This window comes from Lissotriton helveticus, chromosome 3_1 (assembly GCF_964261635.1).
Source record: "Lissotriton helveticus chromosome 3_1, aLisHel1.1, whole genome shotgun sequence".
Classification (NCBI taxonomy): Eukaryota; Metazoa; Chordata; class Amphibia; order Caudata; family Salamandridae; genus Lissotriton; species Lissotriton helveticus.
In genome coordinates this window covers 667686273-667699248 of record NC_136061.1, presented here as the reverse complement: position 1 = coordinate 667699248, position 12976 = coordinate 667686273, and the positions used below count along the sequence as shown (strand labels likewise).

Genomic DNA, 12976 nt, shown 5'->3' with positions numbered 1-12976 from the left:
CCCGTTGGCCTCCTAATGGGCATGCTGCGGGCGAAAATTAACCATGCCCCTAAGCCACGCTTGGCGCTGCAGCGTCAGGAGGATTGGCTGAGAGAGGCTGTCAGTCAGAGAGGTAGCAGAGGTGGCGGGGACCGTCCGGCTGTAATGTAAGTTTTTTCGATTTACTTCCCAGGCACCCACCCCCGCGAGCCGCGACTGAGAACCATTCACTCCTAGGCAGAGCTAGTCTTTGTATGGTTGCAGAAATCACATGGTTTGGGCGAAACCAAGCCTGCCTTTGAATAAAAAGAGTGCGCTTTTAATTCTGACAGATTTACAACTTTTACATTCTGAGACTAGGTATTCCGTGCCTCCAGGCGGTCTCCTTATCCGTGTTTCAATCAGGTATTTTACGGGACAGGACAGCGCAGAACGGAGGTGCGCAACGCACAGCACAGGTCGCTTTTGTTAAAATCTTCAATTAATCTGTCATGGTCGGTTTTGAGTCACTCAGTTCTGCATGATTTGAGCCAAGCCACTAAGGCCAGCAATAATAATGCTCACTGCATTACCCCCGAATAGGTGCATATTTTACCGGTGCTTAATTTATACAGGAATGTGAACAGTGCCCAAAGTTTTTCACAGAAGTGCAGCATAGCCATTGTGGAATGTAACGGTTGAAGTATCTCTATGGTGTCTAATAATCCATTGACCCTCCCAACCCCCCAAAAAAAGAAAGTCCGTCTGCCCCAAATGCAACTACCGGCTCAAATTAAACACTCATCACCCAGCTCATGGGTACGTTTTAGGAGTTTGTTTCTTGTTCTAAACTGCATTTATTATATTTGCATTTATAAAGCACCACACATACTATCCATGATGAGGCTACAAACACATTTGTGAGTTAAATCGGGGTAAGGGAAGGTGATTTTCAAAGGTGGTCTCGTTCCGATTTCTAAAACTCTAAATGTGGCATTGATATCAATTTATGAAAAAAAGGCAGGGCGCCTGGGTTGCCTGTGAAAATATAACTTACAGTCTGGACAAACAAATAAACCAGACACTAACTCACTAATCACTTCCTCCACATGTTACTCTTAGAGGATCTACTACTGTCATATTTTCAGCTCGAATTTTCTATAGCTGTAGTATGTTATGTCGAAGTCAGCTTTCGCTGACCCAAGAACTGCTCGCCATCTTTGTAACCAATATGTGGTTTTACAGGAGGAAATTCTGTGGCATGGTTGACTAAATTCTGTGGCATGAAAAGGGCTCATTATGCAGTTTTGCGAGTAAAGGCAGTTTATGCAGCATTTTGAATGTCATCTTTACATGTTTGGATGTTGATGCAGACCAGTCCAATCACGCTGAACTTTTACGCCTCACCACTTTCAAATGGCACCAGCCACCACTGCTCCACCCACAAGTCCTCCTTCCAAAGGTTGGGATTTCCTCAAATAGACCTTTTTGTCACAGCCGAAAACACAAAATACTTCACCTCCAGGTTCCCACACCCACTATCCAAGGGCAATGCGCTATGGATGAGTAGGTCAGAGATATTTCCCGATGCTTTTCCACCTCTCCCTCTCATTCTGTTTCTCATTCGGAGTCTCAGGCTAACATCTCTCACCATGAATCTTGTAGCACACCTTGGGTGTTTCAGCCCTGGTTCACAGCCCTACTAGATCTTTCAGTAGTTCCACATGAGAAGCTCCTTAACAGGCCAGACCTTCTCACTCAGAATGCAGGACAAATCAGGCACCCCAACCCCACAACTCTCAATCTAGCAGTTTGGCTCCTGAGGTCATAGAGTCTGGCTAGCTTAACTTACCACAAACATGTATGAAGATTCATAAGCATGCAGGCCCACAACTAGAGCTTGTTATGCTGCAAAATTGAAAAGTTTGGTTTGCTACTACTAACCCCAGAACATTGTCCTATGAAAGCCACAGTGCAAGACATTATCTGCTACCAACTTTATTTGCAAAAGGCTAATTTAGCCTACACTTCCATTAGGTTACAGCTCTCTGCAATGGCTGCCTATCTCCAAAATAAACCGCATCTCTCACTATTCACAATCCCAGTCAATAAGGCATTCCTGGAAGATATTGAGTACTTCCTCCTCTGGATCTTTCAGCACCCTCTTGGAACCTTAACATTGTTCTGACCAGACCCATGGATTCCCATTTGAGCCTCTTCACTTAGCCCTCTTCAATTTCTTTAATGGAAAGTGACATTCTAAGTTGTCATTACCTCACTTAGGAATGTTAGTGAATTCAAGGATTTAATCTTTGAAGACCCATTCTTCTAAATTCATAGAGATAAGCTGATTCTTTGTACTAGTCCTAAATTCCTACCTAAGGTAGTCTCACAGTTTCACCTCAGTCAAGTCCATTGAGCTTCCAGTTTTTTCTCTCACCCTGATTCCGTAGCAGAAAAAGCTCTTCATACCCTAAATGTGAAAAGAGCACTCGTGTTGTACATTGATAGAACTAAAACTTTCAGGAAAACAAAGCAACCCTTTGTAGCCTTTCCTCCACCACATAAAGGCAACCCAATATCCAAATCAGGCATAGCAAGATGGCTAGTCAGATGTATTCCAACTTGCTACATTGAGGCCAAAATAACTTTACTTGTTACTCCCAGAGCACATTCCAATCGTAAAAAGGGAGCCACTTTGGCCTTTCTAGAGAATGTATTCCCAAAGCTGATATTTGTAAGTCTGCTACATGGTCTACACCACACACATTTACCAAACACTACTGTGTGGATGTTTTAGAACGCCAACAAGCTAGTGTAGGTTAGGCAGTGCTATATAGCCTTTTTCAAACTACTACGAGTCCCACAGCCTAGCCACTGCTTCTTAAGAGGGATTGCTTTACAGTCTATATACAGCAACACATGCCATTGAACGGATTATATTACCCTGTGAGCATCTATTTGTGGCATGTTGTGCTGTAGATTCATTCGGCTCCCAGAATGCCTGTGGCCGTTGTAGTTGCATTACATACTTGTGTGATACTCTAAAATTTAGCATGGGCATCACTTTTCTTACACATTCCTTATACTCCTTTCTCTCCCGCCTGCGGGAAAACAATCCTAACAAAGGAGTTTATGCCCATGCCCAATACCACAGAGAGAAGGAGTCACGAGCTCGGAGAAAAACAGCTTGCACAACTCCGGACACTACACTAGATGGTAGGAGTATGCACAGCATGTGAATCTGCAGCACTAAATGCCACAGACATATGCTTAAAGGGTAAAATAATCTAAAACGCACACACATACAGGTATTGTCTTTTCTAAAAATGATAGTACATTTGCTCCGGTAATATTCAGTGATATTGTATGTCTTATGCCTAAAACTGAAGGAAACGGAGGCCACTAGGATCCCAAGGAAATAGTTATTAATAGTTTGGAAAGTTGCTACTATTCCAGATTCACAGGTCAGCTTTTTGTTCAGTACCCACTAGTTTAACATGTTATTCTCAATCTTTTGTTTACAGGACTTGCCACTGCTCCTCCTGCATTGATTCCCCGCTCTACAGTGGGAGTCCCACCCACAAGGCCTGTTGCACCCTATAAATTTGCATCCAATATCCGTGGCCCACACCCAGCCATTCAGCCTCTGCAGGTAAGAATCTCATTATCTGTTTTCTTTTGACTACGTCAGAGGAAGTGGTGAACAAACGGCAGGTGATACGGGGTGAAAAGGGAAGGATGAGATGAAAAGAAGATGACCATAAAGATGAGATATATGGAACTGAGGTGGAGGATGAGTGAGTAAAGGGTATGGGCTGGATGGAGACATACTTGAAGGATGGAGAGAGAGAGACTTATTATCTAGATACTGGGTATTTAGAAGCATGTGTGCTTATCCTCTAAACATACATGGTGGAATTGTAGAGTGTATTCTCTTTGGAGTCTGGTTGAGAGATGGCCTTGCTCTCTGAATAGACAGAGTGAAATGGTAGGGTGATTGCCTTCTGTACGGAGTGGGTGAGATGTTGGAGATCTATTCCCTATACAGAGTGTATGCGGTTGGGGGCAGCCCTCTTTGGAGAGATGGTAAGGTATAGGGGTTTGTCCGCAACAGGGTGAGTGGCATGGTGGAGCTTCTCCTCTTAACTAGGTGTCTCAGATGGGGAGGCCTATTATCCATACAGAGTACATTAGATGGGAATGCTAGTCCAATAAATGCATGTGAATTTTATTGTATAAAACATTAACCCATCTCTGTCTCTGATTACACAGACCCCCCAGCCTGCAGTCCATGTCCAGGGCCAGGAGCCCCTCACTGCTTCCATGTTGGCTGCTGCTCCCCCACAGGAACAGAAGCAGATGCTGGGTAAGTGCACCCCTGCGTCCGGCTCACAGATAAGGAAGTGAAGCCACAGAAGATGAGGGCCTAGAAATATTAGGGGCGAGGTTGCTGTTACCAAGATGCTGGGGAGGTCATATTAATGAGAAATGATAACATGGTTCCTCAAGTGGGTGGTGGATTGTTCTTAACCCAGGGGATAACTCTGAGAGTAGGTTTGCCAGATTACTCTATACCAAAGGATTGCCACTTCTCCATTCGTAGGCTTTTCTGTCACAAATGATTGTTCTCTGATATGTTAATCCAATTGGTTTAATTGAATTAAACCAAGACTGTAACGCCTTATATGCACTGATTTGTTAAGTGAAAGGCCAGGACTTAAAGTTAGTGTGCTGGTGAAGTGGAATAATCTGGTGGCCCTATATGAAAGGTCAGTTTAGCCTTAAAGCGATAGTGATCTTTGCATTGAAGTTTAGAAATGTTTGAGTGTAAGAAATCTGGAAAGATCCAAAGGAGGTATTTTGTAAAGAGGGATAGAGAACAATTTGGGACTCTAAATCTAGCTCACTATTGTTTGATTACACATCAGAGCTCCAAGTTAGCCTTTGATCCTTTCCTAGGTAGAAAAAATGTGTTCGAGGCATATGAGCTGCAGATTACACACTGTGCATAGATCGCCACCTAATGTTGGGCCCGAATGTTTGCAGTTTGTTTTTGTCCTGAAAAGTTCTTTGGAAGTCACGAGATAGGTGAGTCCTTCTTTTGACCGCATTGCGCATTGGCATCGGCTCCATCCTCAGATTGGTTTTTTTACGCCATCGGGCTCGGATGTGTTTCCTACGCTCTAGTTTGGAATCGATTTTCCTTCGGCGCGCAATCCTCATCCAGTTCGACGGTATTGTTTCGATCCCGCTTCCCATCGACGCGATTCTTCACCACTTCGAAGTCCTCGATTCCGGTCGTCGACGAAGGCCTTTGGGCCTACCTGGGCCTTACTCTCTGGCTCATGGAAAGGACGCCATTCAAGAAGTGTCCTCAATGTGGGTCGAAGTTTCCCCACACCGATCTACATGAGGTGTGCAAGCTTTGCCTCTCACCAGAGCACGAGGCCAAAGACTGTTACGCTTGTGCCTCCTTCCGCTCCAAGCAGACAATTCGGGACCGACGAGCTCGAAGAACAATGGCTCGCTCGTCAGCTTCGATCCCGGACGACATCTTTCAAGGGGGTGTCGACGTGCCAGAACACCAGCGGGCCTAAGAAAGTGCCAGCTCCTCTGATGCTGAAGACTCAGATGTCAAGGACATCACTCCAGCTCAACGGGTCGTAAGTAAGAACGTCGACCCCGACCCTTCCTCGACACCCTCTAAAAAGGCTTCGGTCACACCCTCACCTTCGGGCCCGGGTGCACACCTAGGGCCTGCTTCCCAAGCCCTGCCTTTGGCCTCGGCAAAAAGCCTACTAAGCCTTCAGGCGGCTCGGGCTCGAGTCAGCCTATGTCCAGTGTCGATCCCATACCGACACCGAAGAAGAAGCCATCTTCCTCATCCATGCCGATCGCTGCTTCAACACCCAAGCACTCGGTGCCGAAGACTGGCACCGGCTCATCTACGTCAAAACCGCACTCGGAGCTGAGTAAAAAACTGCCTAAAGGTCCCGACTCACATGCTTCAGAGCCGAAAAAACAACCGGAACCGAAAAAACACGTTCCGGTTAAAGACATTTCAAAAAGTCACAGTTCTAAGTCGAAAGACCCTAGACCAGCTACCGAGTCAGTGCCGAAAAAACCTCCGGAACGGAAAACTTCAACACCGAAGGATCTACCCTCCACAGAAGAGCTTTTTACACCAGATCCTACTGAAAAGACTCTTGTAAAGGACCCTAAGACTGGCCAACTAACTCTTAGTTCCAAGAAAAGACCACTAGAGGCGCCTGCAACTCCTCCTCCAAAGTAGAAGAGAGACATTGCAAACTCTCCATTAAGGGTTCCTTCTCCACCACCTCCCCATACTATTCCTTCTCCTAAAACTCCTCCACCACATCATTCGCCTACACCATCCACTGATCCAGATGATAATGTAGATACAGAATCTGATGACACAGATGGGGGTGCACATAACCCAGTAGGGACCGACAGTCCCCCTCAGTCACCTAATCCATGGGATGATTATAACACCCCTTGTGAGAAAATGGCTCTATATATACTGGACAATAATGAAATAGTGGGTATAGTATCTCTCGCAATAGGGAAGGGATACCACTTCCCTTGGGATCACAGCTTACTGGACTTTGGACGTTGCCTTGACTCGTCTACCGGTTTGTGTCCCCGTCACCCTTCCCCTCTTCTCCCCAGGCTATGTCTCTCACCCTCCCCTCCTCTTTCCCACCTTCTTTATCTGTCCACTTCCCCTACTCCAACCCCCCCGAATCTCTCACCTTGCCTACTTTTCCCCTTACGTGTTTTGTGCTTATTGTTTTTCTCGACTTTACAAGTAACTATGTTGCCATGCTCTTAGAACTGTGTAACCTTTGTAACGATGTAACCTGTAACTATGATCTGATGCTCATGTAAAGCGCTCTAATACCTCCGGGTCTAGCCAGCGCTATATAAAACTTTTAAATAAATAAATAATAATAAATAGAGTCCACAAACTCCAAAGGTATAACAGAGGTTAAAGTCAGGACTGACCTTACACTCAAAAGTGGTAGCTTGGTCGAGCAGTAAGGCAGTACCAGAGGGCAGTGCAAAGCATTTGTTGTACACACTCAGTCAGCAAAGGATTTCACACACTCAAAGACTGAACTCCAGGCCAATGGTTGTTATATCCAAAGATATAGTTGTTTTATTTTTAGAACCAACAAGCATAAAAATTTACTTTGCTAGATATGAGAACTCTCGTGTAATTATTTGCAAGGAAGCAATGAAGTTGGCAAACACAATAGGTACAGGAGTTGCTGAAGGCAACTAAAATCTAGACACACTTTAGCATTGAGCTCAATCAATTGTTACCTTACAAGTACAGTTGAATACAGTACAGATTACTTTAGTGGTTCCAGGACTAGATCCTAGATTCAGTCCTGGGGTCTAAGCTGAAACCAAGTTAGCAAAAACGTTTTAGTTACTGTGGGGAATTTTCATGAATATAAAGCTGTTTTAAAAGTTCACACTAAAAAACTTTTCAATGACAATCTGGCAATGTTATTCAATGGGAGAAAATGCAGGTTGCAGGTAAAGTATGACCGCATTACTTTTGTAATCCAGTACTGGGCTTCTAGGGCCAGCACTGGGGTCTGAACTTGAAACAGGTAGGTAATTGCTTTTCAGTATTTCGTATGATTTTTAAAGAATATTTCAAGTTTTCAAAAGTTGGCACTTCGAAGAAATTTCATAGAAAAACAGACAATGGGTTCCTATAAAGAAAATACAGATTACTAGTAAACCCGGTAAGGATTACTTTTTTGGTTCAGTACTGGGCTGCATGGTACAGTATTGTATTCTCGCCTGCTTGCAGGTGAGTACTTCGGAATTCGGACTTCGGCTGATTTTATACAAATATTTGCAGTTTTCAAAACTTCACACTTCGAAAATTTTCGAGTAAAAATGGGTCAATGTTATCCAATGGCAGGTAAGTGAGTTACCGGTTTCCAGGTGAGTACTTGGCTGGTGAAGTTAAGGTTCCGGGTGTAGACTCAGAGGTCCCCCAGGGTCAGGTAAGTATAGTCGGTTCTGCCCCAGCAGCGCAGGGCCGGCCGGGTGCTGAGGTAGGTAGGCCCAATGATATCCAATGAGGGAAAGGGGGCCTTCGGTTGGTGGCTGCTGGCTAGCAGGCCATGCGGCTGTGGGAGCTGAGCTCCTGGTCACTTCCTCAGGGCAAGGGGGGAAGTAGGATAGGACAAAGGTGGCACAGCCAGCTGCACTCGGGCGGCTGGGTGCAGGGTGCTCTTGAGCCGTCGGCGTTCAATGTTATCCAATGGAAAAGGTAAAAAAGGAACAAAGGTTGCAGGCTCGGGGACAGAGACTCTCCTGGGGCGACCAGCACTTCAAGAGGTAAGTTGGGATCTTGGAGCACAGGTAGGTACCCCAAAGGGAGGCACAGAGGGCTGTAGGGCGCCGGGTGCAGGGGTGTCTTTGGGTGTTGGAAAAGCTTACCCTTGGCTGGTTGCGGTTGGGGTGGCCCCTAGTTCTGAGTCTGGAGGCGTCGGCTGGTTCGTCGAGGAGGGTCTTTGGGCACTGGACTTCGGGTCCCAGTCGCCGGGGGGACGTCCTTGTGGTCTTGGTTCGGTTGGGCCCGGCCCGGGCTCGGCGGGTACAGAGTGGGCTGGTCCGGAGCTTCCTGGTTGGCACCACGCGGGTTGTTGCAGCAGAGCCTCTGCTGATGGGAGTCCCAGTTTTTGAGAGGGTCAAGGCAGGCAGGTCCTCCGGGTGTCCCAAGGTTGGTGTCCGCAGGAGTCGCCAGGATTAGGCAGGAGCAGGTTCCAGGATCGACAGGCCGGTAGGGCTGGGGCCAAGTCAGTTGTTGTCATCCTGTTGTTAGCAGCTGCACAGCGGGTCTTCTTCTTCTTGATCTTCTTTCTTCTTTTCGTATCGGGATCTGAGGAAGGAAGGTTCAGGGATCCCCTAAATACTGAATTTAGGGGTGTTACAGGTAGGTCAAGGACAGGGACTAATGGGTCTCTGTCCTGGGGTGAGTACAACCCCTAGTCTGCTCCTCTCCTGTGGGAGGGGGCAGGAGCCTAGCTGGGATTGGGCAGGCCCCCCCATCTACAAGATGGCCGGAGCCCGGGGTCGTGCTTTACCTCGTCTCCCCCACCTGAGGGGTGGGGTTGGCAAAGGCTGGCACACCCCCCTTCCTGATGTAGTTTTTCCCACCAGAGTGGGGCTAGAACTGGTGGGGGCCAGTTGCTGGGTACAACAAATGGTCCGGAGAAGCTCACAGAGGCGGCATGCCTTTGAAGCTTCCCCTGCCCATCCTGGGGGAGGAGACCTAGCACCTCGCCCAGGATGTGCATTGTTGCAGGCCCAGGAGAGAGGGGGGCTCTCCACCGAGGGGTCCAGCAACATGTCTGCTGCGTGGCAGCCTCTGCAGCCACTCAGCCCAGACGTGGATTGTAGGTTAGGATTTCAAAGGGCATCTCTAAGATGCCCTCTGGTGCATTTTACATTAAATCCCACACTGGCATCTGTGCGGGTTTAATGTGCTGAGAAGTTTGGTACCAAACTTGTCAGTCTTTAGTGTAGCCATTATGGTGCTGTGGAGTTTGTAATGACAACCTCCCAGCACCATATACTCTTAAAGGCATCACTGCACTTACAGTGCCCAGGAATGGCCCTGGGTACTGTAGGGGCACAGGGCTCATGCACCTGTGCCCACACCTCTGGCATAGGGCACCCAGCTATAGGGGTGACTGAAGTATGCTAGGGCAGTGGGTTCTGTGGGCATGGCACACAGGGATTTGTGCCATGTCGGTTTAGTTCTGTACTTAGGCACTCAGCCTGCAAAGGCAGTGTGTGGGTGTCAGGGTGCAGGGCCCCTGAGGGTGGCACAATACGTGCTGCAGCCCTCAGGGGTCTTCTCGGGTCACCATGCCCTGGGTACCTTGGGTACCATTTACTAGGGGCTGACAGGTGGCCAGAGATGCCAATTGGGTTTTTAGTTTCAGCACAGTTTTAGGGAAGGAACACAGGCCCTGGGTACCTGGTTGGCAGGAACCCAGGGTACACTCAGTCAAAGCACATCAGCAGTTCAGAAAAAAAGTGGGGGCATACCAAGGCAAGAAAGATGGCACTTTCTCACACATAGTGCATGCAGTGTCTGCAGGCATGGCACACAGGGATCAGTGCCATGTTGTGTTTTCACTGTTATTTGCACCAAGACACGCAGCCTGCAAAGGCAGTTTGCATGTTGGTACTGAGGGGTTCCTTAGGGTGACACAATGCATGTTGCAGCCCTTGGGGACCCCCTTCAGCCTCCATGCCCTAGGTAGCAGGAATACCATGTACTAGGGACTTGCAGAGGGTTCTAAAGGTTGTTGCCAATTGGGGGAACAATTGTACAGCTTAGGGAGAGAGATATGGCACTGGGGACCTGATTCGCAGAAACCCAGCACACTTCTGTCAAAATAGTATCAGATGGCAGGCAAAAAGTGGTGGTGACTGTCAAAAAGGGGCACTTTCCTACACTAGGGACTTACAGGTTAGCTAGGTGAAGCCAATTGGGTATAAGCCAATCAAAAATACACATTTTAAGGCCACTGGCACTGAGGTCTGGTTAGAAGAACTCCGTGCACTCCCAGAGTCGCGAAACCAGCAGCAACAGCCTCAATGTTTGGGGGTGACCATACAGAAAAGGGCATTTTTTTACACACACTTTCACAGCTTTCCTACTTCAAAAAGTTAATGAAATATCAAGCCAACAAAATGAAGGCAGGGTACTGGTACCAGTAGTGCCTTCCGCAAATGGGCATCCCAGAGCTGCATATGTAATGCTTGCAAACCCTTAGGTTCTTAAACCAGACTGGATGCCCAGGGTTCCAACTTAGATTTTAAATCAAAAGAAGAATCAGAAGACAAGGGAACTAATGACTTACAGAAACTTATCAAGTGATATTAAGCCGAACAATCAAGAGACAAATCCTCCCCTGAATTCAGGGAGCCCTGTGTTAATAGTCTGACAAAGATGCAGGTCATTCGTTATGCCATACAAGTAGGGGAATTATGCCAGAAAGGTGGAATACAGGGGCGAACTACTGGTAGGGTCTGACCAGTTACTGATATAATTGGGCGTACAATGCAGTCTTCATACTTCACAGATGTTGAAAAAAATGCTTTTTTAAGAATTCCTCCTTCAGCAGCCAGGGATTTTAAGCAAAGGCTTGATGAGTACTATATGACCCATCTGATCTCGGCATCAAGATATACACTCACACAAATATTGCCTTTTGGTGGATGTGGTTGAAACATCCGTCATGAAAGTATATTTCTTTCTGATAGAGACTTTTCACTGCAGATTCCTCACCTTTTGATTATTTCCTAGGCATCAGACTGGATTCGGAAACTTTACCAGCAGTACTTCTTTGTGCCAGCAGGTGGCATTCTGAGGCTTTGCACTGACGCTGCTCCGCTCCGGAGATGACGAGCAAAACTTATATAAACACCACTCCCTCACGCTGATGTCAGTTCCTTTCTTTCTGTGCCACCAGATGCAGATCATGAGCTACTTTGTCTCTTTGAGACAATGTTTGTGTGTGCAAGGAAAATGTCACCTCCCAAAAAAAGAAGTTCTAAGTCCTTTAAATGTAAAAAAAAAAATTGGGAGAGACCCCTTGAAACACCAGGGGAATAGGGTACTTATCAACAGTGAAATCGAATAGCTTCCCTTGGCAGAAGTAGTGAGAAATTAAGCCCAAATACTAGTATTGGACACAAAGCTAAGTAAGCATAAACATAACCATAAACATTTTTGTGTGTAAAATATGAGATTTATTAAAACAAAACCGTTAAAACATGTGAGAATACATTATCATTTCATAAGATTCCAAACAGTGAAATCACAGTCATAGTTCATCTAAAATTCACAAATTCTCATACTATAATCAGTCATAAAAATCATCACCTAAATTAAAACAAGTTATACAGTTAGAAGAAAGGGGGGGAGACAAAAAAAGACAGCAACAATTTGTCATAAAGATTTGCACATCGAAACACTCATTTCAAACTCAATCCTAGACCCGCTTCATTTGTATTGTTCTGAGGATGAGCTAGATTATTCGATTGTGCGATAATGGGCGTCGACGCGTTTCGATGGACTCTTTCAATAATGTGCCATCTTTATCAAGACTAGTGAATGTGTCTCTCCTATTTTGCGGCACTGGATGGTTGCCTCCAACCCCTGGCCAAAATCCTACCTATCTCTATAACTCTACGTCAACTACGAGTCCAAGCTGCCCCCCTTTGTCTTAATTCATGGAACCCCACAATAAAACACTTTTCATGTCCGCATTGTGCCTTCCGATCCTCCTCCCTCACACCTGCACCTAAGTATTTATTTATTTATTTATTCAAAGTTTTATATAGCGCGAACAAGATCCTTACAGATATCAGAGCGCTTCACAAAGACAGGGAAGGGGCAACAGAGTAAACAGAGATAATGGGAACAGTATAATAATCAGTGACAAGGTAATAACATGGGTGATAAAAACAAACATAAAACCAATCCATATATGATCAGGTAGGTAACATGGTAACATGGTAATAACATGGTAATAACATGGTAAGTAACATGGTAATAACATGGATGAAAAAACAAACATAAAACCACTCCATATATGATCAGGTAAGGGAGTATTATATAGCAGCACAGGTCATTGATCCCACTACCATGGCGTACAGGTGGATCAGTAAACCAACGTGTATCATATCTTGGTCGGTAGTAATAGAGTAGCGTAATAGTGCCCCCAACAAGTCGAGGATAGGCAGAGCAGCGATACAAGCAATGCAGAGTCTCTGACCCAACATCTGTAGCGATCAGGAAATATTGGCCAGAAGCATTGTTTTCACCTCTTTCTTGAAGAGTGCAGTGGAGGTGATTAGCCTTGTTTCAGGAGGGAGCGCATTCCAGATCCTGGGTGCCATTCCTGAGAAGGAGCGTTTGTAAGTTTTCGCTTTCCGAAATCTACGA

At 46.1% G+C, this 12976-nt stretch overlaps 1 protein-coding gene across 3 annotated transcripts in view; it reads left to right on the top strand.

The window, feature by feature from the left end:
- Positions 1-12976, top strand: part of PABPC4 (poly(A) binding protein cytoplasmic 4) — a 143791-nt gene that overhangs the window by 92700 nt on the left and 38115 nt on the right. For all 3 annotated transcript variants that reach the window (XM_078680772.1, XM_078680771.1, XM_078680770.1), the window contains 2 exons: positions 3486-3613; positions 4234-4327. In XM_078680772.1, the coding sequence (XP_078536898.1) occupies positions 3486-3613; positions 4234-4327 (222 nt within the window). The remainder of the gene's footprint in view (positions 1-3485; positions 3614-4233; positions 4328-12976) is intronic.